The 25,913-nt window shown below is 41.3% G+C and overlaps 1 protein-coding gene across 3 annotated transcripts in view; it reads right to left on the reverse strand.

Annotated features, from left to right (window-relative positions):
* The window catches only part of LOC106587289 (cadherin-8), a 73,684-nt gene that overhangs the window by 39,016 nt on the left and 8,755 nt on the right, over positions 1–25,913 (reverse strand). For all 3 annotated transcript variants that reach the window (XM_014175534.2, XM_014175536.2, XM_014175533.2), the window contains one exon: positions 3,321–3,615. In XM_014175534.2, coding sequence (XP_014031009.2) covers positions 3,321–3,615 — 295 coding nt within the window. The remainder of the gene's footprint in view (positions 1–3,320; positions 3,616–25,913) is intronic.

Consider the following 25,913-nt stretch of genomic DNA (forward strand, 5'->3'; position numbering starts at 1 on the left):
ATTTGCTTGCTTGTCTTGGCCTTAAAGTCAAAGACCCCATTAACAAGAAAACAGATCCAATAATCCAATGAGATTTGTCCAATCCGTACAAATGATGCATAATTCCCCTTGTGAGAAGACCTATACCAATAAGTAACAAACTCATTTAGAATTTAAGACAAATTGAAATATATAAATATCATGAATATAGATACAGAATTTTCACACTTCCAGTATCAAAAAAATGAATGGATGAGTATAGTGTATTAAATATTAATGTATAATAATATAAAACCTTTATCAGGATATTTGGTGCCTGTTCAAAAAATGTATTTGCCTACACTCAAAGGCTGATAGGAAGATGTAATAAAAATGAATACGACAGACACCCCAATAACTTCCTGTTTGAGATAATGTTTAAGACATGCAGTCAGGTATAAAAAAATACATAATTTCCCCCCAAAATGTTGTTTTCTAATGTCCTCTTAGAATGAGATCATTAAGTGTTACTATCAGGGAACCAGATCAGTAAAATAAATGTCATGACATGTACTCTGCACTCTTTTGTCTTTCAATGGAGAATGTTAGTACACCAATAACAAAACCAAAACTGTAAATGGTTTTATTTTATTTGTTACTCAATAAATGATATAATATGAAGTGAACAAAGCTACGATTCTTATCCAGCTCACCTTCAGAAAGAACAAGGCATTCTCCTGCATGTTCTATTAACCTTTGTGTTCGCCTGCACACCGGAAACATGAAGACCTTACCAGCACACGTCACATATATTTTCTTCTAGTGGTAACTGCCTGCCAAGGTAGTGATGACACTGGGGCATTGTATAGCCTATATCTGAATGTGTACCATGAGAGGCATGTCAGCCCAAACATTTTAAAAGCTAACCTTTATTTGATAAAGCTCCAAATAACAGCTTACGGTTTTGGAATTGACCTCAAGCTCTTTTTAATACTTTTGAGTTATATGTTTTTGTCAGAAATCCAACAGTCTCTATGTTAATAAGAGTTTATTTTCATCTGTTTCCACAGTAGACTTTATTGGAATTTTAAAGCACAACATGAAAGTAGAGCATCAGTGAGTTCTATATAAAATCTCATTTTAGTGTGATAGAAATTAAACACAAAAGATTGATGAATATGAGACGGGAGATGAAAAAACACTGAATGTTTGTTTGGGTCTTTATGTCCAGAGCTTTTGATTCCTTCCATAATGCCACAACACATAAAAACTTAAAAAGACGGAAACAAGTCGTTTCAAAAAGCCTTTCAAGCTAACAAGAGAACATTGGTGAATGTTTAATTAATCAGCAGTGATAAAAAAAAAAAAATAACAAAAGCCACCAACTTCCATTTTTATATTGCATTCCCACTGGCAAATTCCAGTCTCTGCAGTCAACTAGCACTTTGCTTTTCACCCCACTACTAGCAATTCCCCTCACTTCACTGTGAAAACTCATGGATAAATACAATGAGCATTTCAATTGAGAACTGCACACTACAGTTAATACGGAAACCATTCAGACCCCATGACTTTTTTCATATTTTGTTACATTACAGCCTTATTTTAAAAAGTATTAAAAAAAAATTCCATCATCAATCTACACACAATACCCCATAATGACAAAGCCAAAAAAGGTTAAGAATTTTTTGCAAATATATTAAATAAAGAAATACCGTATTTACATATGTTTTCAGACCCTTTGCTATGAGACTCGAAATTGAGCTCAGGTAAATCCTGTTTCCATTGATCATCCTTGAGATGTTTCTAGAACTTGATTTGAGTCCACCTGTGGTGAATTCAATTGATTGGACATGATTTGGAAAGGCACACACCTGTCTATATAAGGTTCCACAGTTGACAGTGCATGTCAGAGCATAAACCAAGTCATGAGGTCGATGGAATTGTCCATAGAGCTCCCAGACAGGATTGTGTCGAGGCACAGATCTAAGGAAGGGTATAAAAAAATGGCTGCAGCATTGAAGGTCCCCAAGAACACAGTCACCTCCATCATTCTTCAATGGAATAAGTTTGGAACCACCAAGACTCTTCCTAGAGCTGGCCGCCTGGCCAAATTGAGCAATCGGGGGAGAAGAGCCTTGGTTCGGAATGGTCACTCTGACAGAGCTCCAGAGTTCCTCTGTGGAGATGGGAGAACCTTCCAGAAGGACAACCATCTCTGCAGTACTCCACCAATCAGGCCTTTGTGGTAGAGTGGCCATACGGAAACCACTCCTCAGAAAAAGGCAAATGACAGCCCATTTGGAGTTTGCCAAAAGGCACCTAAAGGATTCTCAGACCACGAGAAACAAGATTCTCTGCTCTGATGAAACCAAGATTGAACTCTTTGACCTGAATGCCAAGCGCCACGTCTGGAGGAAACCTGCCACCATCCCTACGGTGAAGCATGGTGGTGGCAGTATCATGCTGTGGGGATGTTTTTCAGCGGCAGGGACTGGGAGACTAGTCAGGATTGAGGGAAATATTAACCAAGCAAAGTACAGAAAGATCCTTCAGGAAAACCTGCTCCAGAGTGCTCAGGACCTCAGACTGGGGCGAAGGTTCACCTTCCAACAAGACAATGACCAGCCAGTTCAACGCAGGAGTGGCTTCGGGACAAGTCTCTGAATGTCCTTGAGTGGCCCAGCCAGAGCCCGGACTTGAACCCAATCTAACATCTCTGGAGAGACCTGAAAATAGCTGTGCAGCGACACTCCCCATCCAACCTGACAGAGCTTGAGAGGATCTGCAGAGAAGAACGGGAGAAACTCCCCAAATACAGGTGTGCCAAGTGTGTAGCATCATAGCCAAGAAGACTCGAGGCGTTTCCAAAGGAGTTTCCACAAAGTACAGAATAAAGGGTCTGAATACCTATATAAATGTGATATTTCCGGGGGGGTTTTATTTATACATTTGCTAAACTTTATAATAACTTGTTTTTGCTTTGTCATTATGGGTTATTGTGTGTAGATTGACGAGGGGAAAACATCTATTTAATCCAACTTTTGACTGGTACTGTATATGGTATCCCCTTGCAGGAATTGTTACTAATCAACGCTGAGGACCATATTTAATATGACAACATGGAATTCATGATGGTAACAGGTAATTGAAAAGTTAGGCAAAAATCTGTTCTATGTTTGTATTATAATGACGTCCAATGTTGTCATCACTATACACCCCCCAAAAATGGGTTATTAAATATCACGATAGTTACCTAAATACCCTACAATTACACATGCATAAAGATTACATTCTCAAATGATGTAGTGATTCGTTTTTATGCCTGCAGAAAGAGAAGTGAAGGCCTTCACTTGACTTACCCACTTGAGACATCTCTGGGACAGAGGCCCGGTAGGGGCCTTCAACGAACTGTGGCGGATTGTCGTTGATATCCTGCACCTTTATGATGAACTCCGAGGGCGGTTCCAGGGGTTGATCGGTGTCTCTGTTAGTGACTTGTGCTGTAAGAGTGTACTCTGCCTTCTCCTCTCTGTCCAGTCTCTTCATGGCATGAATATCTCCCGTAATCTCGTTGATGGCAAAGATGGTACCCGCCCCTTCGCCAGCCAGGACATACTTTATTGGTGTGCTGCCAACATCCAAATCTGTGTGTAGCTGAAAAAAAAGGAATGAATTGGTAAGTTTCACAATGTATTCTTATATCATTGGCATAATCTTTAAGTTAACTGATAAGAGTTTTATGTTGAAAAACAATGTTGGCTCAACTGGCGTAGTCATAAACATTTTTCTTTGTACATATTGATAACTGAGGCCCACTGAGAACAAAACATATGGTCAACTGATACACAATAGAAAGTGGGTCATGTCTGCTTTATTATCTTATCATGAAGCACAGTATACAAATAACAATGCCAGCACACATTAGTGCAAAAAATTTTTGTTCTAACCAACATCAAACACTTTCATTGCCTATATGTACAGTGGTGTAAAGTACTACTTAAGTCATTTTTGGGGGAATCTGTACTTTATATTTTTGACGACTTTTAGTTTTACTCCACTATATTCCTAAAGAAAATATGTACTTTGTACTCCATACATTTTACCTGACACCCAAAAGTACTATTTACATTTTGAATGCCTAGCAGGATAGGGAAATTGTCTAATTCACACACTTATCAAGAGAAAATCTCTGGCCATCCCTACTGCATCTGATCTGGCAGACTCACTAAACACAAACGCTTTGTTTGTAAATTATGTCTGAGTGTTGGAGTGTGCCCCTGGCTATCTGTACATTTAAAAAACAAGAAAATTGTGCATTCTGGTTTGATGTATATTTTAGAAATTACATTTACTTTTGATACTTACGTTTATTTAAAACGTAAGACTTTTACTCAATATTTTACTGGGTGACGTTCACTTTTACTTGAGTCATTTTCTATTAAAGTATCTTTACATTTACTCAAGTATGAGATTTGGGTACTTTTTCCACCACTGCCTATGTATAGAATCACCTGTCAAGGTCTTTGACACTGCCGTCTGGCAAGCGAGCAGACATTGTGTGAACATTAGCGGATTCAAGTACAGACAACCCTTTTCATGTTTCAAACGACTAAAGAGATTCATAAGGAATAAGATGATAACAGAAATGGAGCTCCAAGGTAAGAGACAGTTTTTTTTTCAAATGAGCAGCGAATATGGCTGGTTTTATTCTATCCTTATGTTAGGAACTTGATCCCAAAGGTAAGTGACTAAGGATTGCAGGGGGGATGGGATCATAAAGTAGAACATTTGCAAATTGGACAATGTTCAGCATCGGTCTGAAACATGGCCAGAAGCAGTGCTCTTTCTAATTTGTATTTTTGTAAAGATCTTGCACCAGAACATCCTATTCAGCAACTTCCATTTCATTTTCTGCCCTGAAATTTGCCAGAGGTATTCCTTTGAGACCATGTTTGGGGACAGAGTAACACGGTAAAATGTGTGTACAAAAATCCAGACCTCTATAAAGCCTCCATGATTGTTTTATAAACCCGTTTTATGCATATACTGTCTCAAAGGTGCTGTTCACAGACACTGACAAAGCACATTCACTTAAATTGTCACACCTTGCACTTTTGTTTTCCTAATTGTGCCATCATTTCACATGAAAGATGTGGCTCATTAACACAACAGCTTCACATCATTCCACACACTACAAAACCCCTTAAATGAGCCCAAATGAATGTCTGTCAGTTTACTTGGAGGCTATCTCTATGTGTGTTTGTGTGTTTGTGCGTGCGTGCGTGCGTGCGTGCGTGCAAGTGCAAGTGTGTGAAAAATCATACACGGTATGAAGTCTTCCTTGCATAATTTGATCAATTATTCTATCATGGAACAAAAATAAATATCAGTCGTCGCCCCCCCCCCCAATCATATGAATAAATGTATGTATAGTAAGCAGTGAGAAACCAACTCTCACCAGAATGTTTCTAGATACAGTGCATACTGTCCAGTGTAAATGGTGCCTCTTTCCCTCTTGTAGGACGATCTTTACACCACAATGCACAAGTGATCATCAGAGAGGAGAATTAAAGAAAAGGGGCTGACAAGGCTGTCAATCATTAACCAAGTTAGCAAGGCAACAAAACTGCACCGGCAAACAATGACATTCTGGGAACACTTAACCTTAACCGTTTTGTGTTCATTAAAACTGTTCTGTCCACGTTTGCAATTGCAATGATAACGTTATATGGTACAGACACTCAACCACTCAAACCCTCAAACTGCACTTAAGACCAAGTCTGCACTAAATAAGCATAAGTAGATTAATGAGTGGAAAATAACCCAATAGCAATGTCACAACCGCAGCCTTGCATGATAATGAAAACTGCTCACATATCCGGACTTCCCATCATGCATCTATTTATCTATGTTTATTAGAAACCCCTCTGCATGTAAGAACTCAGACATCACGCTTATTGGCCTGCATTATAGTTCACTGCTTCATTATGAATCTCAATGCACAATGAGGGGAATCATACCCTCTTCCCACTGTACCCCCAATCACTGCCACATGGGGATGCTTTTACTGTCAAGCTCAGGAGAAAATATGTCACTCCATACTCAAGATGAGCTTTTATAGCAATCGGAGGAACAATAGTGCATCCTAAAGAGAAACATCTCATTCCCCTCGGCCTCAGGCTCCACACTTAAGTGTGGCGTTAAGCCCTACATGGGGAATTAATGATTTTGCTCCTTGTCAGGGCAAGTGGTGGAGAGGGCATGTGCTGCTCCTCTATGCAGGGAGAGGGAGTATGAGGGAGAGGGGGCCCTGTCACCCTGTAAGGCTGGGTGTCAGCTGGCGTCTAGCATGTCAGAGCAGTTCCCCATCTGAATCTCATCGCAAGGCTCAATTAGGCAGGGTTTCTTTGTGCTGTTCGCTCTGGAAGCTTAAATCCTTATATGCTGATTTGTGTGGTGAAATTCATCCAAAAATACTTGCTTTTTTTCAAAAAATGAGGATGTGGGCTATCTGTGTGTGGGTATCCAACTGATACAGTTGAAGGTGGAAGTTTACATACACTTAGGATGGACTCATTAAAATTAGTTTTTCAACCACCACAAATTTCTTGTTAACAAACTATAGTTTTGGCTAGTCGGTTAGGACATCTACTTTGTGCATGACACAAGTAATTTTTCCAACAATTGTTTACAGACAGATTATTTCACTTATAATTCACTGTATCACAATTCCAGTGGGTCAGAAATGTACATACACTAAGTTGACTGTGTCTTTAAACAGCTTGGAAAATTCCAGAAAATTATGACATGGCTTTAGACGCTTCTGATAGGCTAATTTACATTATTTGAGTCAATTGAAGATGTACCTGTGGATGTATTTCATGGCCTACCTTCAAACTCAGTGCCTCTTTGTTTGACATCATGGAAAAACAAAATAAATCAGCCCAGAAAAAAAATTGTAGACCTCCACAAGTCTGGTTCATCCTTGGGAGCAATTTCCAAATGCATGAAGATACCACTTTCATTTGTACAAACAATAGTATGCAAGTATAAACACCATGGGACCACGCAGCCATCATACCGCTCAGGAAGGAGACGCGTTCTGTCTCTTAGAGATCAACGTACTTTGGTGAGAAAAGTGCAAATCAATCCCAGAACAACAGCATAGGACCTTGTGAAGATGCTGGAGGAAACAGATACAAAAGTATCTATATCCACAGTAAAACGAGTCCTATATTGACATAACCTGAAAGGCCGCTCAGCAAGGAAGAAGCCCCTACTCCAAAACCGCGTTAAAAAAGCCAGACTACGTTTTGCAACTGCACACGGGGACAAAGATCGTACTTTTTGGAGAAATGTCCTCTGGTCTGATGAATCAAAAATAGAACTGTTTGGCCATAATGACCATCGCTATGTTTGGAGGAAAAAGGGGGAGGCTTGCAAGCCAAAGAACACCATCCCAACCGTGAAGCACGGGGGTGGCAGCATCATGTTGTGGGGGTGCTTTGCTGCAGGAGGGACTGGTGCACTTCACAAAATAGATGGCATCATGAGGATGGAAAATATGTGGATATATTGAAGCAACATCTCAAGACATCAATCAGAAAGTTAAAGCTTGGTCGCAAATGGGTCTTCCAAATGGACAATGACGCCAAGCATACTTCCAAAGTTGTGTCAAAATGTCTAAAGGACAACAAAGTCAAGGTATTGGAGTGGCCATCACAAAGCCCTGACCAAAATCCTACAGAATATTTGTGGGCAGAACTGAAAAAGTGTGTGCAAGCAAGGAGGCCTACAAACCTGACTCAGTTACACCAGCTCTGTCAGGGGGAATGGGCCAAAATTCACCCAACTTATTGTGGGAAGCTTGTGGAAGGCTACCCGAAATGTTGAACAAAATTAAACATTTTAATGGCAATGCTACCAAATACTAATTGAGTGTATGTAAATGTCTGACCCACTGGGAATGTGATAAAATAAATAAAAGCTGAAATAAATCATTCTCTCTACTATTATTCTGACATTTCACATTCTTAAAATAAAGTGGTTATCCTAACTTACCTAAGACAGGGAATTTTTACTAGGATTAAATGTTAGGGGTTGTGAAAAACTGAGTTTAAATGTATTTGGCTATGTAAACTTGCCACTACAACTGTATGCAACGCAACACGTGAGCAAGTGTGAACAGACTGAAACCTTGTTTACAGCTGGTATGATAATGAGAATGAGTATTTCCTAGTTGAATTACTATTTACGAGTTCTAATATGATCGGATCACAATCAGATAAAGGGTCAGATACGATGTCCATATTGCTCACTGTAATAATTTCTCACTGTATGAGGTCACAGTTACCATCATAGGGGCTGTAGTACTAAAACATGGCATCAAATGTATATAAAGTATATTCCACTTTACCTTAAGGCTACACTAAGGAATTACTTAATGTAGTTGCTTGATTCTGAGCAAAAAGTCTAGCAATTTATATAGACACTTTTTCATTAGGAAGATTGAATTTGTTAATTACACCTACATGAATAATCTGTAATTCTAAATATTGCAATAACATTTGGAATTTAAGGAACAGATGGCTCGATGCATGATATATGATACACTTAGCTATTCTTGGGGACAATTTTCCCTGCAGTCCATCCCATGAAAGTACCATTTTAATCAAATCTGACAAAAATGTCCTCAGTGAGAACCACACTACTCCACCAATGAGAGGTACAATAATTACAGTCAGATCCACTGTCTTGAATGGTGCAACCTCTCAATGCAGAACCCTATGGAGGAAGAGAAGAGGAAGAAATGGCGGCCATTGTGTTATTGTTGAGCCAGACTATTGCTTCACAAGATTAATTCAAAGGCAAAAAGATCACAGAGCAAATGACTCGGCTACCTTTAGTCTAAGAGGCCAATGCAATTAGATGTGCTCATCCATGAAAATATGTTGTGTGTGTGTGTGTGTGTGTGTGTGTGTGTGTGTGTGTGTGTGTGTGTGTGTGTGTGTGTGTGTGTGTGTGTGTGTGTGTGTGTGTGTGTGTGTGTGTGTGTGTGTGTGTGTGTGTGTGTGTGTGTGTGTGTGTGCGTGCGGTGTGTGATGAGGGTGTAATGTGTATGTGTGTGTGTTCGTGCATGTGTGCGCCTGCGTGTGTGTGTGTGTGCGTGAGGAGTTTGTAGTGTGTGTGTGCGTGTGTGTCCGTCCGTGCGTCCATATGTGTGTGTGTGTGTGTGTGAGGAGGGTGTATTTCAGGCTGTCCGCCTGATGAGAGAAAATGATTCTGGAGTACACTTTAAAGGCCTTACATGCTATAGTGAGGGAATAACCTTTGTTATGTAAGAAACTATCCCTATACAGTGAGGGAAAAAAGTATTTGATCCCCTGCTGATTTTGTACGTTTGCCCACTGACAAAGAAATGTTCAGTCTATAATTTTAATGGTAGGTTTATTTGAACAGTGAGAGACAGAATAACAACAAAAAAATCCAGAAAAACGCATGTAAAAAATGTTAGGAATTGATTTGCATTTTAATGAGGGAAATAAGTATTTGACCCAAAGCATGACTTAGTACTTGGTGGCAAAACCCTTGTTGGCAATCACAGAGGTCAGACGTTTCTTGTAGTTGGCCACCAGGTTTGCACACATCTCAGGAGGGATTTTGTCCCACTCCTATTTGCAGATCTTCTCCAAGTCATTAAGGTTTCGAGGCTGACGTTTGGCAACTCGAACGTTCAGCTCCCTCCATAGATTTTCTATGGGATTAAGGTCTGGAGACTAGCTAGGTCACTCCAAGACCTTAATGTGCTTCCTCTTGAGCCACTCCTTTGTTGCCTTGGCCGTGTGTTTTGGGTCATTGTCATGCTGGAATACCCATCCACGACCCATTTTCAATGCCCTGTCTGAGGGAAGGAGGTTCTCACCCAAGATTTGATGGTACATGGCCCCTCTCCATCGTCCCTTTGATGCGGTGAAGTTGTCCTGTCCCCTTAGCAGAAAAACACCCGCAAGGCATAATGTTTCCACCTCCATGTTCGACGGTGGGGATGGTGTTCTTGGGGTCATAGGCAGCATTCCTCCTCCTCCAAACACGGTGAGTTGAGTTGATGCCAAAGAGCTCCATTTTGGTCTCATCTGACCACAACACTTTCACCCAGTTGTCCTCTGAATCATTCAGATGTTCATTGGCAAACTTCAGACGGGCATGTATATGTGCTTTCTTGAGCAGGGGGACCTTGCGGGCGCTGCAGGATTTCAGTCCTTCACAGCGTAGTGTGTTACCAATTGTTTTCTTGGTGACTATGGTCCCAGCTGCCTTGAGATCATTGACAAGATCCTCCCGTGTAGTTCTGGGCTGATTCCTCACCGTTCTCATGATCATTGCAACTCCACGAGGTGAGATCTTGCATGGAGCCCCAGGCCAAGGGAGATTGACAGTTCTTTTGTGTTACTTCCATTTGCGAATAATTGCACCAACTGTTGTCACCTTCTCACCAAGCTGCTTGGCGATGGTCTTGTAGCCCATTCCAGCCTTGTGTAGGTCTACAATCTTGTCCCTGACATCCTTGGAGAGCTCTTTGGTCTTGGCCATGGTGGAGAGTTTGGACTCTCATTGATTGATTGATTGCTTCCGTGTCTTTTATACAGGTAACAAGCTGAGATTAGGAGCATTCCCTTTAAGAGTGTGCTCCTAATCGCAGCTCCTTATCTGTATAAAAGACACCTGCGAGCCAGAAATCTTTCTGATTGAGATGGGGTCAAATACTTATTTCCCTCATTAAAATGCAAATCAATTTATAACATTTTTGACAAGCGTTTTTCTGCATTTTTATGTTGTTATTCTCTCTCTCACTGTTCAAATAAACCTACCATTAAAATTATAGACTGATCATTTCTTTGTCAGTGGGCAAATGTTCAAAATCAGCAGGGGATCAAATACTTTTTCCCCTCACTGTAGAGTCATTCCCACTGTTCATTTAATTTCTTACAATTTCCCACACTGAGCCAATCAATCTGCTACTGACGTCTTCACAAGTGTGCTATAAAAAATATTTAACTATAAAGTAATGTCAAGGCACTTGACACAATAAGTATCTCTATCCATTGTATAGCCTGTTACATATGCATTCTCTGAGAATCTGTGTAAAAAGGTCTAAGCCCAAGCAGGAACCTCTGCATTATGTAGAGTGCAGAGACAAAGAAGCCGTAGCAGTAAAAATTCATTAGGAGATGGATTCCTTGTGGTGTTCTAAACAGGGGTAGGTTTTAGCTTTAACCTCCTCCACAGTATGATTAGCCTACCTATGAGTCTAAATATATACACCAGAAGCCGGGGGAGAAGCCAGAACAAAACAACAATAATCAAGGAGCAAATTGTTTTATTTTTTCACGCAGCTGACCTACTCAAATCAGAATGAGATTGATTTCGCAAGGTACAGATGGAACCTGTAGCAAGTCTAATTTGATGCATAATTTCGTTATGATAGATTGTTATTGCTGTCCAGATGTCGCTGCTTGGGTTTGTAATTCACATTTCAACATTCTTTTGTTTTTTAATTATTGAACAACTGAATGAATTAGCTAGAAGATAGAAGATAGGCATCTCATTCTCCAGTACAACATGCAATGTGATCTTGTAAATGACACCACTACAAGCAACACATTGTTATGTAGTAAGTGCTTATCAGAGTCCAAAAACATACACGCATCTACACACCAGTGTTTTTCAATATTGGACCGTTAACTTTAATACTTTTCAAATTCTTGCCACGTCTCAAGCCATTTCTCCAACCGTCACCACGTCGGTTAGGAATGTTGGGGAGGTGTGTGGTCGGGCTGTGAGTCCAGCGGATGGTGGTTGCAAAGTCAGATGGATATGTCACAATGGACCACCGAGCTATCCGCAGCTTTGGACTCTGAATTGCACTTTAGACATTTCAGCTGCTGTTCTTCATGTTGGACTGTTGAGATGAAACGTAGCTGAGGCCTACTCTAATTTACAGAGAATTATTATACCATCTATCTTCAGAGTTCACACTGTTAGGTGATCTAAACTGGGACATGCTTAACACCCAGGCCATCCTACAATCTAAGCTAGATGCCCTCAATCTCACACAAATGATCAAGGAACCTACCAGGTACAACCATAAAGCCGTAACCATGGGCACCCTCTTAGATATCATCCTGACCAACTTGCCCTCTAAATATACCTCTGCTGTCTTCAACCAGGATCTCAGCGATCACTGCCTCATTGCCTGTGTGTGTAATGGGTCCATGGTCAAATGACCCCCCCTCATCACTGTCAAACGCTCCCTAAAACACTTCAGCGAGCAGGCCTTTCTAATCGACCTGGCCCGGGTATCCTGGAAGGATATTGACCTTATCCCGTCAGCAAAGGATGCCTGGTTGCTCTTCAAAAGTGCTTTCCTCACCATCATAAATAAGCATGCAGAACTAAGAACAGATATAGCCCTTCGTTCACCCCAGACTTGACTGCCCTTGACCTGCACAAAAAAATCCTGTGGCGTTCTACATTAGTAACGAAAAGCCCCCGCGATATACACATTTTCAGGGAAGTAAGGAACCAATATACTGAATCAGATAAGTTAAGGCTAGCTTTTTCAAACAGAAATTTGCTTCCTGTAGCACAAATTTCAAAAAGTGTTGGGACACTGTAAAGTCCCCCTCTCTCTGGACCCTCTCTTTCTAAAATTATCCATAGAAATTGTTGCAACCCCTATTACTAGCCTTTCCAAAGATTGGAAAGCTGCCGCGGCCACCCCCTCTTCAAAGGGGGAGACACTCTAGACCCAAACTGTTATAGACCTATATCTATCCTGCCCTGCCTTTCTAAAATCTTCGAAAGCCAAGTTAAAAATAGATCACCGACCATTTCGAATCCCACCGCACCTTTTCCACTATGCAATCTGGTTTCCGAGCAACCGTCTTCATCGACCTGGCCAAGGCTTTCAACTCTGTCGTGCTTCTACACCTGCATTGCTTGCTGTTTGGGTTTTTAGGCTGGGTTTCTGTACAGCACTTTGAGATATCAGCTGATGTAAGAAGGGCTATATAAATAAATTTGATTTGATTGGATTTGTCAATCACCGCATTCTTATCGGCAGACTCAATAGCCTTGGCTTCTCAAATGACTGCCTCACCTGGTTCACCAACTACTTCTCTGATAGAGTTCAGTGTGTCAAATCGGAGGGCCTGTTGTCTGGACCTCTGGCAGTCTCTATGGGGGTGCCACAGGGTTCAATTCTCGCGCTGACTCCTTTCTCTGTATATATCAATGATGCTGGTGATGTTGGTGATTCTCTGATCAACCTCTACGCAGAAGACACCATTCTGTATACATCTGGCCCTTCTTTGGACACTGTGCTAACAAAGCTCCAAATGAGCTTCAACGCCATACAACTCTCCTTCTGTGGCCTCCAACGGCTTTTAAATGCTAGTAAAACTAAGTGCATGCTCTTCAACCGATTGCTGCCCGCACCCTCCCACCTGACTAGCATCACTACTCTGGACGTTTCTGACCTAGAATATGTGGACAACTACAAATACCTAGGTGTCTGGTTAGACTGTAAACTCTCCTTCCAAGCTCACATCAAGCATCTTCAATCCAAAATGAAATCTAGAATCGGCTTCCTATTTCGCAAAAAAAAGCCTCCTTCACTCATGCTGCCAAACATACCCTTGTAAAACTGACTATCCTACCGATCCTTGACTTCGGCGATGTCATTTAGAAAATAGCCCCCAACACTCTACTCAACAAACTGGACGTAGTCTATCACAGTGCCATCTGTTTTGTCACCAAAGCCCCATATACTACCCACTACTGCGACCGGTAAGCTCTCGATGGCTGGCCCCAACTACATATTCGTCACACCAAACCCACTGGTCATCTATAAGTCTTTGCTAGGTAAAGCCCCGCCTTATCTCAGATCACTGGTCACCATAGCAACACCCATCCATTGCACGTGCTGCAGCAGGTATATTTCACTGATCATCCTCAAAGCCAACACTTCCTTTGGCCACCTTTCCTTCCAGTTCTTTGCTGCCAATGACTGGAACGAATTGCAAAAATCTCTGAAGCTGGAGTCTTATATATCTCTCTCTAACTTTAAGCATCAACTGTCAGAGCAGCTTAGCGATCACTGTACCTTTACACAGCCAATCTGTAAATAGCACACCCAACTACCTCATCTCCATATTATTACTTATCCTCTTGCTCTTTTGCACCCCAGTATCTCTACTTGCACATCATCATCATCTGCACATCTATCCCTCCAGTGTTAATGCTAAATTGTAATTATTTCACCTCTATGGCCTATGTATTGCCTATCTCCCTACTCTTCTACATTTGCACACACTGTACATAGATTTTTCAATTTTTTAACATTGTGTTATTGATTGTACGTTTGTTTGTGTACCTCTGTTGTTGTTTTTGTCACACTGCTTTGCTTTATCTTGGCCAGGTCGCAGTTGTAAATGAGAACTTGTTCTCAACTGGCCTACCTGGTTAAATAAAGGTGAAATAAAAATAAAATAAAATAATATGGGATTTTTTGTAACTTTTTCACAGAACATGGTCAACATTGAAACACACTATTATTAAGTCATATGTCTATTAAACACAAAAACTATGTTTTAAATGCTCTACCAAGATTTTCCAGCACACAGCTTTGACCTACTAAAGTAGCTACATATGTTGGTCTATTGTACTTCAAACAATGTGTAAGCAGGTTGCTTAGGATTCAAACCTTCTCAAACAGCCTATCGAACAGCCTATCAACCAATCAGCTAATGATACATTTATCATAATAATAATTCCAGTAAAATCATTGAATCTTATTCTACGATAAGTTTAACCAGTACACTTCTAGAGGACTAAACCCCCATGTTCTGTACAATGAGTCATGACATACATTATGAAGTGCTAAGAGAGATATGCAATGCAACAACCTTTATTTAGAGCTCCCTCCCACGGAAAAAAGAGTCAGACCATTGCGACTCCAGACGCCCACCTGTGCAACATCTCAATAACAAAAGAATTGACTTTGAGTGCTTGACCAAGCGTCATGGACAACTACATTTAGAGCTTTCTCTGTTGGAATACATTTTAAGTATGTACTACTGAATAATATGCCACAAGTGCACTAAAAACAAGAATCTGTACCCTGTGGCTAGCAGGAATATTAAACTAAGTAGAAAATCCAGCAATAAACACACAGCAACAGCTGTATTTTCTATAGAAACATGGCTTGCATATCTCTCCATTGGGATATTTCATGTATAGGTATCAGAGAGAGATGTATCTGGAGGCATGCAATAAATCTACAAACATTGCTGTTATTGGTCAGATTTACATTTTTCCCACCTTAAGAAGCTTGGCTTTTCGATTGTCATAAGATATGCAAATAACAGCTCCATTTTATGTTCCTAGGTGAACAAAAGAAAAGGATGCATTGCTGTAGCGGAAAACAATTAAGCAGTGCTCTTCACAGCAGCAGCTGGCAGCTCCCTTCAGATAGCTAGTGGAGAGAAAAGGTCCCTCACTTAGGCAGCGCCGTCAACGCAGATAGTCTAGTTGAATGTAGAATTACACAAAGCTGTGTTTGAAGATGTCACATCACCTCCGAGTGGACTGTCTGTGTGAGTCATGCTTGTGTGTATGTGTTTCACACCGCTGAGAACAAGGAACCATTGACTAGGGAAAGAGACATCACCATACCCCCCCACACAGACAGCAGTGATGCTGTTTTTTCTTTCTTTTATAACTCAGCCATCTAAGTGCATTATCATTGTAGCTCTGAGACACAGTTCACAATGCTCTGTCACTTGAGAGAAAATACGCAGGATTACATAACTTTATCCCATGGCAAAACGGCTGACCTTTTACATCACACTGCACCACTCAAAAGAATGTAGCAAAATAACAGACAAGGTCCTGAACGTTCCTATAAAGTGCTCCCATTTTAGTCCAGCACTTCACTCTTGATAATTTCAACTAAATATTGTTATATGCTACAGAAAGAGAGTCATTTATTTCTCCCTACGGTGCCAAAGAACAAGGAAATCGCTTCATGTAGCTCATCCTAGCTACCTCACTTCATTTTAAAGTTATCTATTTTTCTCTCCCCATCAAATCTGGAAATATCTTCGTCTGTTTAAAGGTTACCCAAGAAAAAACAAGAAAACAGGTTAGGTCTTTAGGGTATTGTAAATGTAAGAACAAGCAGGTAAATTAGTTCTTTTTTTTAACTAGTTACTGTCAGGGATGGTATCCTTAGTGCTGCAAATTCAGTTCCATTGTAGAAGAGACAGGAGTCAAAACTGACTTTTTGAATTGTTCATGTGTCTTTTTTTCCCTCTCTGTCTGTTATTGCCTATGGGTAATGTCAACAGAGATTTCACAGCACACTGCTGGTACCGTACATCAGCCAGGCTCAGATTCCCCTTACCTGTGATTTACATCAGAGCTGAGCCACAAAGGGATTTTCCATGCCACTGACAGGGCTACACTCCAGGGCTCCGGAGTTACGCACTCGAACAATGCTGCTCGGCCACACGGCACAGAGATGCTTTTATCTCCAAGAGAGAGACTCTGCATGACTGCATTTAGTCACTTTCCCTACTACAGTATTAAATAACTTAAATATGATATGCTGAAAATACCCGATGAAACAGAGCTTGTCTTGTAGTGTTATCTTGGGATAAAGTACAGTACAGTACATTTCAGAATATACATGCATTACCTTATAACATATTCATTAAAATATAGTACATCACCAAAAGTATGTGAACACCCCTTCAAATGAGTGCATTCGGCTATTTCAGCCACACCCGTTGCTGACAGGTGTATAAAATCGAGCACACAGCCATAGACAAACATTGGCAGTAGAATGGCCCATACTGAAGAGCTCAGTGACTTTCAACGTGGCACCATCATAGGATGCCACCTTTCCAACAAGTCAGTTCGTAAAATGTCTGCCCTGCTAGAGCCGCCCCGGTCAACTGCAAGTGCTGTTATTGTGAAGTGGAAACGTCTAGGAGCAACAACGGCTCAGCCGCAAAGTGGTAGTTCACACAAGCTCACAGAATGTGGCCGTCGAGTGCTGAAGCACGTAGCACGTAAAAATCGTCTTTCCTCGGATGCATCACTCACTACCGAGTTCCAAACTGCCTCTGGAAGCAACGTCAGCACAAGAACTGTTCGTCGGGAGCTTCATGAAATGAGTTTCCATGACCGAGCAGCTGCACACAAGCCTGAGAACACCATGCACAATGCCAAGCGTCGGCTGGAGTGGTGTAAAGCTCGCCGCCATTGGACTCTGGAGCAGTGGAAACGTTCTCTGGAGTGATGAATCACGCTTCATCATCTGGCAGTCCGACGGACGAATCTGGGTTTGGCGGATGCCAGGAGAACGCTATCTGCCCAAATGCATAGTGCCAGCTGTAATGTTTGGTGGAGGAGGAATAATGGTCTGGGGCTGTTTATCATGGTTCGGGCTCGGCCCCTTAGTTCCAGGGAAGGGGAATCTTAATGCCACAGCACACAATGACATTCTAGACAATTCTGTGCTTCCCACTTTGTGGCAACAGTTCGAGGAAGGCCCTTTCCTGTTTCAGCATGACAATGCCCCCGTGCACAAAGCGAGTTCCATACAGAAATGGTTTGTTGAGATTGTTGTGGAAGAATTTGACTGGCTTGCAAAGAGCCCTGACCTAAACCCCATCAATCACCTTTGGGACGGCGACTGCGAGCCAGGCCTAATCGCCCAACATCAGTGCCCGACCTCACTAATGCTCTTGTGGCTGAATGGAAGCAAGTCCCCGCAGCAATGTTCCAACACCTAGTGGAAAGCATTCCCAGAAGAGTGGAAGATGTTTTAGCAGCAACGGGGGACCAACTCCATATTAATGCCCATGATTTTGGAATGAGATGTTCGACGAGGAGATGTTCTCATACTTTTGCCCATGTAGTGTATATTTTACTACACTATGGAATTAGTATAGTTACTTGAAAGCTACAGTCTTGTGCAGAGCAAACGTTGTCAGAAAAATGCCATAAGTTGTCCTGATCATATAAGAGAGCAGACCAATAGCCTACTGGAAGACACTGAAGCAAATAGAGTCCTTCCTGGAATGGTGGCTATAACAGGAAGGGGGAGGGGGTTGTCCCTGTATGAGTGCCCCTCCCTATTACCCCTGACTGGGAGATGGATTCTGGCTGTCACACCTGCCTGACTCTGTTCCTGCCAGATGCGGAAGGGTCACAGGGAAAGCACCCAAACACTCATCAATCTCACCATTGTCCAATGCTCCTCTGGCTTCTATAACACGTTCCAATATCCATTTAGTCGCTCCAGATGCTTACAAAAATGCTTACATACACAGAAACGGGGTGGTGAAATCTATTGACCTGAAATACCTGTGGGGGTAGATAAAAAAACAAATATGGAGTTGTATATAGAGGGAGAGATAAGAAGAGTTAAATGCCATATTTTGTTACATTTAGAGCAAATGAATGGAGATATAGATATCAATTCCAAGTATTTTAGTTCAAAACCTAGCTCTTATTTGGGGTCTGTTGTGGTCATAATAGAGGAAGAACAGTGTTTCCTTGAGCGATGTATAATTTGTCTAACATTGTTCCTGCTGTAAAAAGGCTCTGCAACAATAATGGTGTGAAAATATTGTATTTTTCCCTCTCCCCACCCTTTAGTTCCCTCTCTTCATTTTTAATTCTCTCAACTCCTTGCTCTCCAGGGGTTGAGAATAATGTACACAAGCACCACAGCAGAATTGAGAAGTGCTCGTGTTGTTTGTGCCTGGTGAACGAAATCCTCACCGCATTTCTTTTCTTTCCCCAAACAGACTTAATTGCAGAGAATCAGAAAGTTGGAGAATTCCCCCAGTATGCAGATCCACTTTGATTCTGTCACTCATACTGTGGAGCTTTTGATTAGCCATTGTTCAACATAGCCTTTTCATGAGCATGAACGGTTACCAGGCGCCCGCCATTAAACTAACTTACAGTAACTTCATGCCCTTCTCTAACTGGGGCACCAGCTAGACCTCAAACAGCTTGTTATTGGAGGGATCACAACATAATACAACTTCTATTCAAGGGGACAAGCTGGTAGAAAGAAACTAGCAAACAAACAGGGATAATTCAGTCTCAAATTGGAAACCAATAGGTTTCTGGTACTTACATGAGGCATAGCTATAATACATGATATACAATAGATAAAGTCAATTTAGTTGAAGTCACAATGGGGCAAATCTCATCATAACCTAATCAGATGATCAGAAGTCAATATATCAATTCCCCTGACAACAAATCAACAAATCCACTCACAAAATCGGCAATGATTTGTTGAAAATGGATTGTTATTTTCTGAGCTTGCTGTATATGGCAGATGGTGCTAGACTAACCTCGTCTTCATGGCCACCACTCTATGTGTGTGTGTGTGTGTGTGTGTGTGTGTGTGTGTGTGTGTGTGTGTGTGTGTGTGTGTGTGTGTGTGTGTGTGTGTGTGTGTGTGTGTGTGTGTGTGTGTGTGTGTGTGTGTGTGTGTGTGTGGGAGAGAGCGAGAGTCTGTTTGCGAGAAAAAGAAAGGAAAAGAGAGAGCCCATGAGACTTTCCCGCTAACACCTACTCCTCATGCTGTACAGAGGGAGTCCTTGCCTGAGGACAACTTTTACAGTGTCAGTGTCAGAGCAGACGGATGACTTGTTCTTCAGTGGCTTGCTAGTCCTCTCAGACAGTGAAGTCACACTGCCTGGCATTCCCAGAGCTGCTTGCCAGAGTGCCTGGCCCGACCTAGCTCCCTGATTTACACACATCAGAGGGCTAGGCCAGTTGGGATCGTCACTTTAACTGCCTGCAGAAGCCTTCTCCCAGGCTAAGTGACTAACTCCACAAGATTGGATTCATATGCTAAAGGTCAGGACAGTAGATCATATGGCCTACATGGTCTGAGCTGGAAATGAATCCCAAGGCATCAGTAGCAGGGTAAATTAAGCTATCCCGAAATGTGTTTTCCTCAACACTATTGTTAATTACTACCACAAAACGACAAGTGAATCGAGAAGGAAATAAACAAAAACTATTGACTAATTAATGTGTTTGGGGGATGGAACTTGTTTTTGCTAATTGGCATTCATATTTTAAAGGGACACTTTCTGCTCATGGTGACGAATGGCTCATAACACAATGCTTCCTAAGAGGATACTTTTATTATTTGACATGTTTTATCTTCTATATTCTACCCATCCACAAATGCAGAGGCATTTCCGCTCCAATTAAATATGCAAAGAACTGTAACTGTGCAAAGACACTATAATTAACAATATTGTCATTTCTTTGCTAAAATGCAATATTTGTTTTCAGATATACTTTTCTGGTCATTGAACACGAAGACAAAAACAATGATTTGTCCTGAGGCACTAATTGTATGCCTTGCATAACTTTCACCACTAGTCATTAATACAACAGTTGTAACCACAGCCAGACAATGATGATAAGCAGCCCACTAGTGTTTGTGCATCGTAAGGATTGGGGTATAAACAAGAAAACTAAATCAGACATAAAACAAATTCTGCCCCAAGACAGAATGCAACAAACAGAATATTCTGACAAAATGGATGGGATAAACATATCTTGCCTGGAGAATTCCAGATTTGCCAATATACAACAAGCACTCTATAAATCAAAGTTTTCCTCCAATTTGCACTTGTTCAGATATCTGGGGGGACTGTGTTTGTTTATTTTCCCCTCAGAGTCTGGCAGTTAACCACTTTGAAATTAAGCCTGTGACAAAACATAGAGACGTATTGTATGGGAAAGCAGGCATGTCAGCTTTGGAGAACACGATTTATACTCATACATTATATTCTATTTACAAACCGCATTAACGCCCATGGCAAAATCCCCTCTCCCATAAATCTAGGGTATCCCTTCTTCTCCTAGCATCTGACTGGCCCACAGTTTTCAATTTCTGGAGCAAGAAAAGGACAGAGGTATAAAGCTCTTTCGACTGTTACATCTGTTCTACTTTATTACCAGTCTTTTGGGAAAATAGGAGGACAAGCTTTGCAGCCAGCTATCTGTTTACATTTTCTCTACAACACTATATTGGAATTATAATTGTGTTCTATGGTGCCTTCTTTTGGTGCATAGGTCTGTTTAAAGGTCCTGTGGTGCCAGAGAAATGAAGAAAAATGAAACCATTTTTGAGGGATTCGATTACTTGGTAGAAAGCTCAGCTGCAAAGATTTTTCCTCTCTTTCTTTCCTCATGGCGCCTCTCTCACAGGAAGGATGATATTAAAGGGGGAATAGGGCTGATGCAAACACAATGAAAATATTTAGCAATTAAGGCTGATGCAGACAAAGGAAATATTATTATTGATGGAGGATTATGAATGGGATAATTACAAAGGATCTAATGTTCACAGTCACAATTCTAAGTGCCTGGCCAAAGTGATATTAATTGCTTATTGACTTTTGTGACTCCCAATGTTCAAGGTCACAGGGGGTCATCGTGTTCAAGGTTACATGGTGCATTTGGTTGGTTAGAGTTGCCTTGGAGTCCAGCCATCACCAGATTGGATATGTGAGCCTGGCAAACATGCCTTAGGACATTGGTGAATAAAACACATTATTTTGTGCACATTTTCTTCTCCCACATTTTATTCTCAACTGTTCATAAAGATTGTATGCATGTTAGGAGGTGGAGTATCTTCAGGATAAAAATGTACTTTAGTGAAACAGTGTTACCAACCAACTTTGGCCCACAGCTGAAGGTGGACGGGATGCTAATAATGATGATGAGTCTCAACACGAGGTGAATCTGAAGCAGCACAAAGTTAATTATTCAGTCTTGATTGGCAGTGCTCTCTCTCTCTCAACTCATGTCCACCTATTGATTAAGCAGAGGTTTTCAACTTGGCCCTGTTTCCACCTCATGTTATAATTTCCTCCAAAATATGAGTCTGTCAATAAGTAATTACTTGCTTGGCAATTTGCTATGCAAAATGTTCATCTGAGAGTGGAAGATCCATATCAATTGTTAATTTACATATGCAAATGAATCTAGCAGGAGGAAAACCAACACCAGTGCCATCAACATTTGAATGCGAGTGCTAAAAATCCCAAAATTGGAGAAATGTCAAAAGCCTGAAACGTATGTTAGGGTGTAATTTCAGTGGGGAACAAATGTGTCCAGATTCTATCACTCTTGTAAGCAGTTCCGTATGTGTGGCGTACATTAGTGGGAGATGGACTCTTAGCTGCTCCATTAGTCTTCCCCAGATAATGCAACACATTTTAGCCCCCGTTTACTTAACATGCAGGATCCGGCCCCTCTATTTGCTCTAATCAACTGATAAGACGAAAGCCCTTTCTCCAACCCCTGGAGGGTGAAAACTGAACTCCTAATGGTCATTAGTAGTAATTATGTTCCGTAACTGGCACATCCAGCCCCTTTACTGTGTTGATCCCAGTCGGGCACAGGGGACCCAGATAGCTGATCCAAGGCACTTCTGGGCATGCCGTTATCTGCCAGGCCGACAGCAGCTCGTAAGATAAAAGTCAAGTTAACTTTCCGGTGTGATGAGACATGCTGTGTTGGTTGGGCCAACGCGATTTGAGCAACACTGTTTCTTTCGTTTGGAAAAGTGTGCTGAGGTGTGTGGCGTTGTATGTGGACAGAGCAAGAGGAAAGATCTAGCACTGTATCACCATTGTATGAGCTAATTGTTGACAAAGGTATCCTGAGGACACAATAAGCTAGGCGAAGTCCAGGGCTGGGCATGTAACAATACCCTCAATCAGCTGACACAGCCTTTTTAAAAATGGTTTCAGTGGAGTTGTGATTTTATGCAATCCGTTTCCCTCTCCTTTCTCAGATCAAACGCCTCTGCCCTAATCCCAAGAGCCGAACCTGCGGAGCGTGATCCTTATCGACAAGTGCAAAGCTAGTGCAGGCAGAGTGGGATTCAATTACATATGCACAGACCTTTTCGGAATGCAGCATCCTTGCTACTAGTGATGCAACAAAGGATGGAATCTCCCTTCTCTTGCATTGTAAATGTTTGATAATCCAATCCAAAAGACTCATCCCGATTCTTCAAAGGTCCGACCTTTCAGATGTGATGAGATGAACCTGTTCAGTCCGTTGATGAGCAGGCTACCTTGAAATTAGTACCTCTCACTAAGTACATTGTTGAAAAGGTTATTGAATTCATCTTTTAATGTCTGAACATCATTGCCATGATTAAATGAAAAGAACAGAAATGAACATGAATAATACAACAGCCATTGTCAGCTAGTCATAATCTCAGCGTTAATTGGCTTTGCTTTTATCCTACTTGATATAAATCAGATGTAGTGATAGAGCTGTATTATTGCAACGCCCACATGTTCCATTTTGCCCTTATTAATGAAATAAGACGAAGATATGTAACTTAACAGCCTTAAAGTGAACCTAAATCTAGGCTGAATATGTTCCACTGAAGATGCATCTTTAACGCAATAGCTTAATCAAAAGCAAGAGAAAATGTGTGAAGAGAGGACGGCATACGGGGAATCATCTTTGTATATACAAGACAACAGGAGTGAGTTTCCTACCCGCCGGCTGTGACGAGGCAGGCCATTGTCAGAAAACTAATAAAGAGGCTCCATGTGTTGTAGTGCAGTAATTACACAGCCTGGGATATCAGTACGCTCTTTATGAAAACATCGTGCATCAACAAAAAGAAAAGGTCATCAACATGGATACTCCACTAGCATTAGCATTTCCACAGCCCACACTGTGTACCTCTATAAATGGGAGATAAGAAAACATCACGTTCTTTTTTTTTTTTTTGCGTGCAAGAAAACATTGATAAACATGGCACATTTTAGCAGTGGGGATACAGGCTACTGGGATTCAGCAGACATCACCAGGTAGGGGAATATACAAATAGTGAGAAATACGGTGCTGTGTGGCAGCATCCAGAGGTTGCACTCGGTTTGCTAGGTCATCCCCTATAAGTGAGTGTGGTACATTTTAAGATCAATGAAGATATGAAGTGATGTAAATATAGGTACTGCTTCCCCAGGTACCTGTTCCTCATAGGTCAATGACCAATAAACATCATACATCTACAATGTGAGTAGTTCCCAAAATATGTATCTGTAATTGACATTGGTTGTGCTATTTAAATGATCATGCACATGGGGTAGTACCATTTCTCACTATGTGGTGGAGCAGGTGAACTCCTTGATGTTTATTCTCAGTTCCAGGGTAGCCAGATGAGCTCGGGATATGGGGCTCAAGTTAAACGTCAGTCCACATGGACAGTGATGTAGAGTAATGTCACAAGACTTTACTTTTTTTTTTTTACATTTGATCATTTGACCCTCTACTATTGATAACAAAACAAAAATATGCACATAGTAGTTGTCCATTGTACGATAGAACGGTAGAGAGTGAGGAAAAATTGAACCGATTTTCAGACTTATCTTGTGAATCACTATGAACACTATCATACATGTCCTTTTCAGTTGCATAACCAAACTGATGATATACCATTATAGCTACGCCCCAAGAATAATGCATTTCACTGTACTGCAAGTCATAGCTTTTCACACAATTGTTGGCTTACTTGTATTCCTCCCATCCCTCTTGCTTACTATCAGCCAAGGGCACATGTCTGAACAACACAATATAGCGAAGAGATGCTGTATAACGGCATGTGTGTGTCTAAAACAGAAGCCCATTACCAACACAATTGGCGGCTAACAAAGAAAGCCATCCCTCTTCGAGCACTATTCCAAAACCCTACATGTTCGGTCCTGATTTCCATTAAGGATTCATGACTGATCTGGATTTTATATTACAACGTTCTGAATTTTTCATGCACGCACCAACCCCCCACCCCGTCATCCAAAAGAAAAGCGAGAAAGAACGGAAAAATTGGCAAATATTGTATATCCATAGGTTTCACACATTTCACTGCATTGCCGCTACTACCTGCCAGTAGATCCTTTCTATATGTTGGACTTTAAATCTTTATTTGTGAGGCTTTGCTGTTGAATCATGGACACAATGGAGATGCAAATACAGCCAAAGACATTTTCAGAGGATATGAGTTTGTACGAGCACTGGGTTGTTGAGAAAGTCTGCTAGGTTGCCCTTTTAAGGTGTTTTATTTTTTCAGCAATTATTTCAGCTATTTCTTTCTTTTTGCAAAAAGGATCATTAAACAGAAATAATTCATTTGTGATAAAGGTCAGAGGCACAGTCTGTTGGCTGAGGCAGTGTCACTGAGAAACGCCTGGGCCATTGATTCTCCATGGATACTTTCTTTTACAATTTTTCCTGCTCAACTCACCATAATAGCTACAAAACAGTGACTAAGGTTAGCACCTTTTTTTCCTTTCACTCTGCTATGATTATCATCATCTTCGCTAGTGGAGATTGGTAAAGAAATGAGTCTTCAAGCAAATGTCAGCGCCATTGTTGATTTCAGCTTTGTTGTTATTTTGGTTCACGAGGGTGAGGTGCGAGGGGGAAGGGGGGTGGATTCTGTCATCTTAGAAAATTCCAGAAATAGGCTTTCCTCCCACCCCTTCCCATTGTTTTCTTCCGGCAGCCCACATGTGCTCCTAGCTAACCATGAAGCCAAATGCACAATAACAACATCCATTCTTAACAAGATTACTTTGTAGTCCCAGTTTTGCTCCTGGGCTGTGTATTGGAGTAGAGGCACAGGGATAAGCTGTGCTGCCTGCAGCTACTCATGCTGAGGATGCCATCCATAGGAGAGAGATGGAGAGCTGAGCCAAACATCTACTGGCTCAAAGGGTATCTTAGCTGCCCACGATCACTGCAAGAGGCCAATTAGTAGCTTTTAGATCATTATAATCGTAGATTTGAATAATCAGATTTGAATCATT

This window comes from Salmo salar, chromosome ssa26 (assembly GCF_905237065.1).
Source record: "Salmo salar chromosome ssa26, Ssal_v3.1, whole genome shotgun sequence".
NCBI classification, from domain to species: Eukaryota; Metazoa; Chordata; class Actinopteri; order Salmoniformes; family Salmonidae; genus Salmo; species Salmo salar.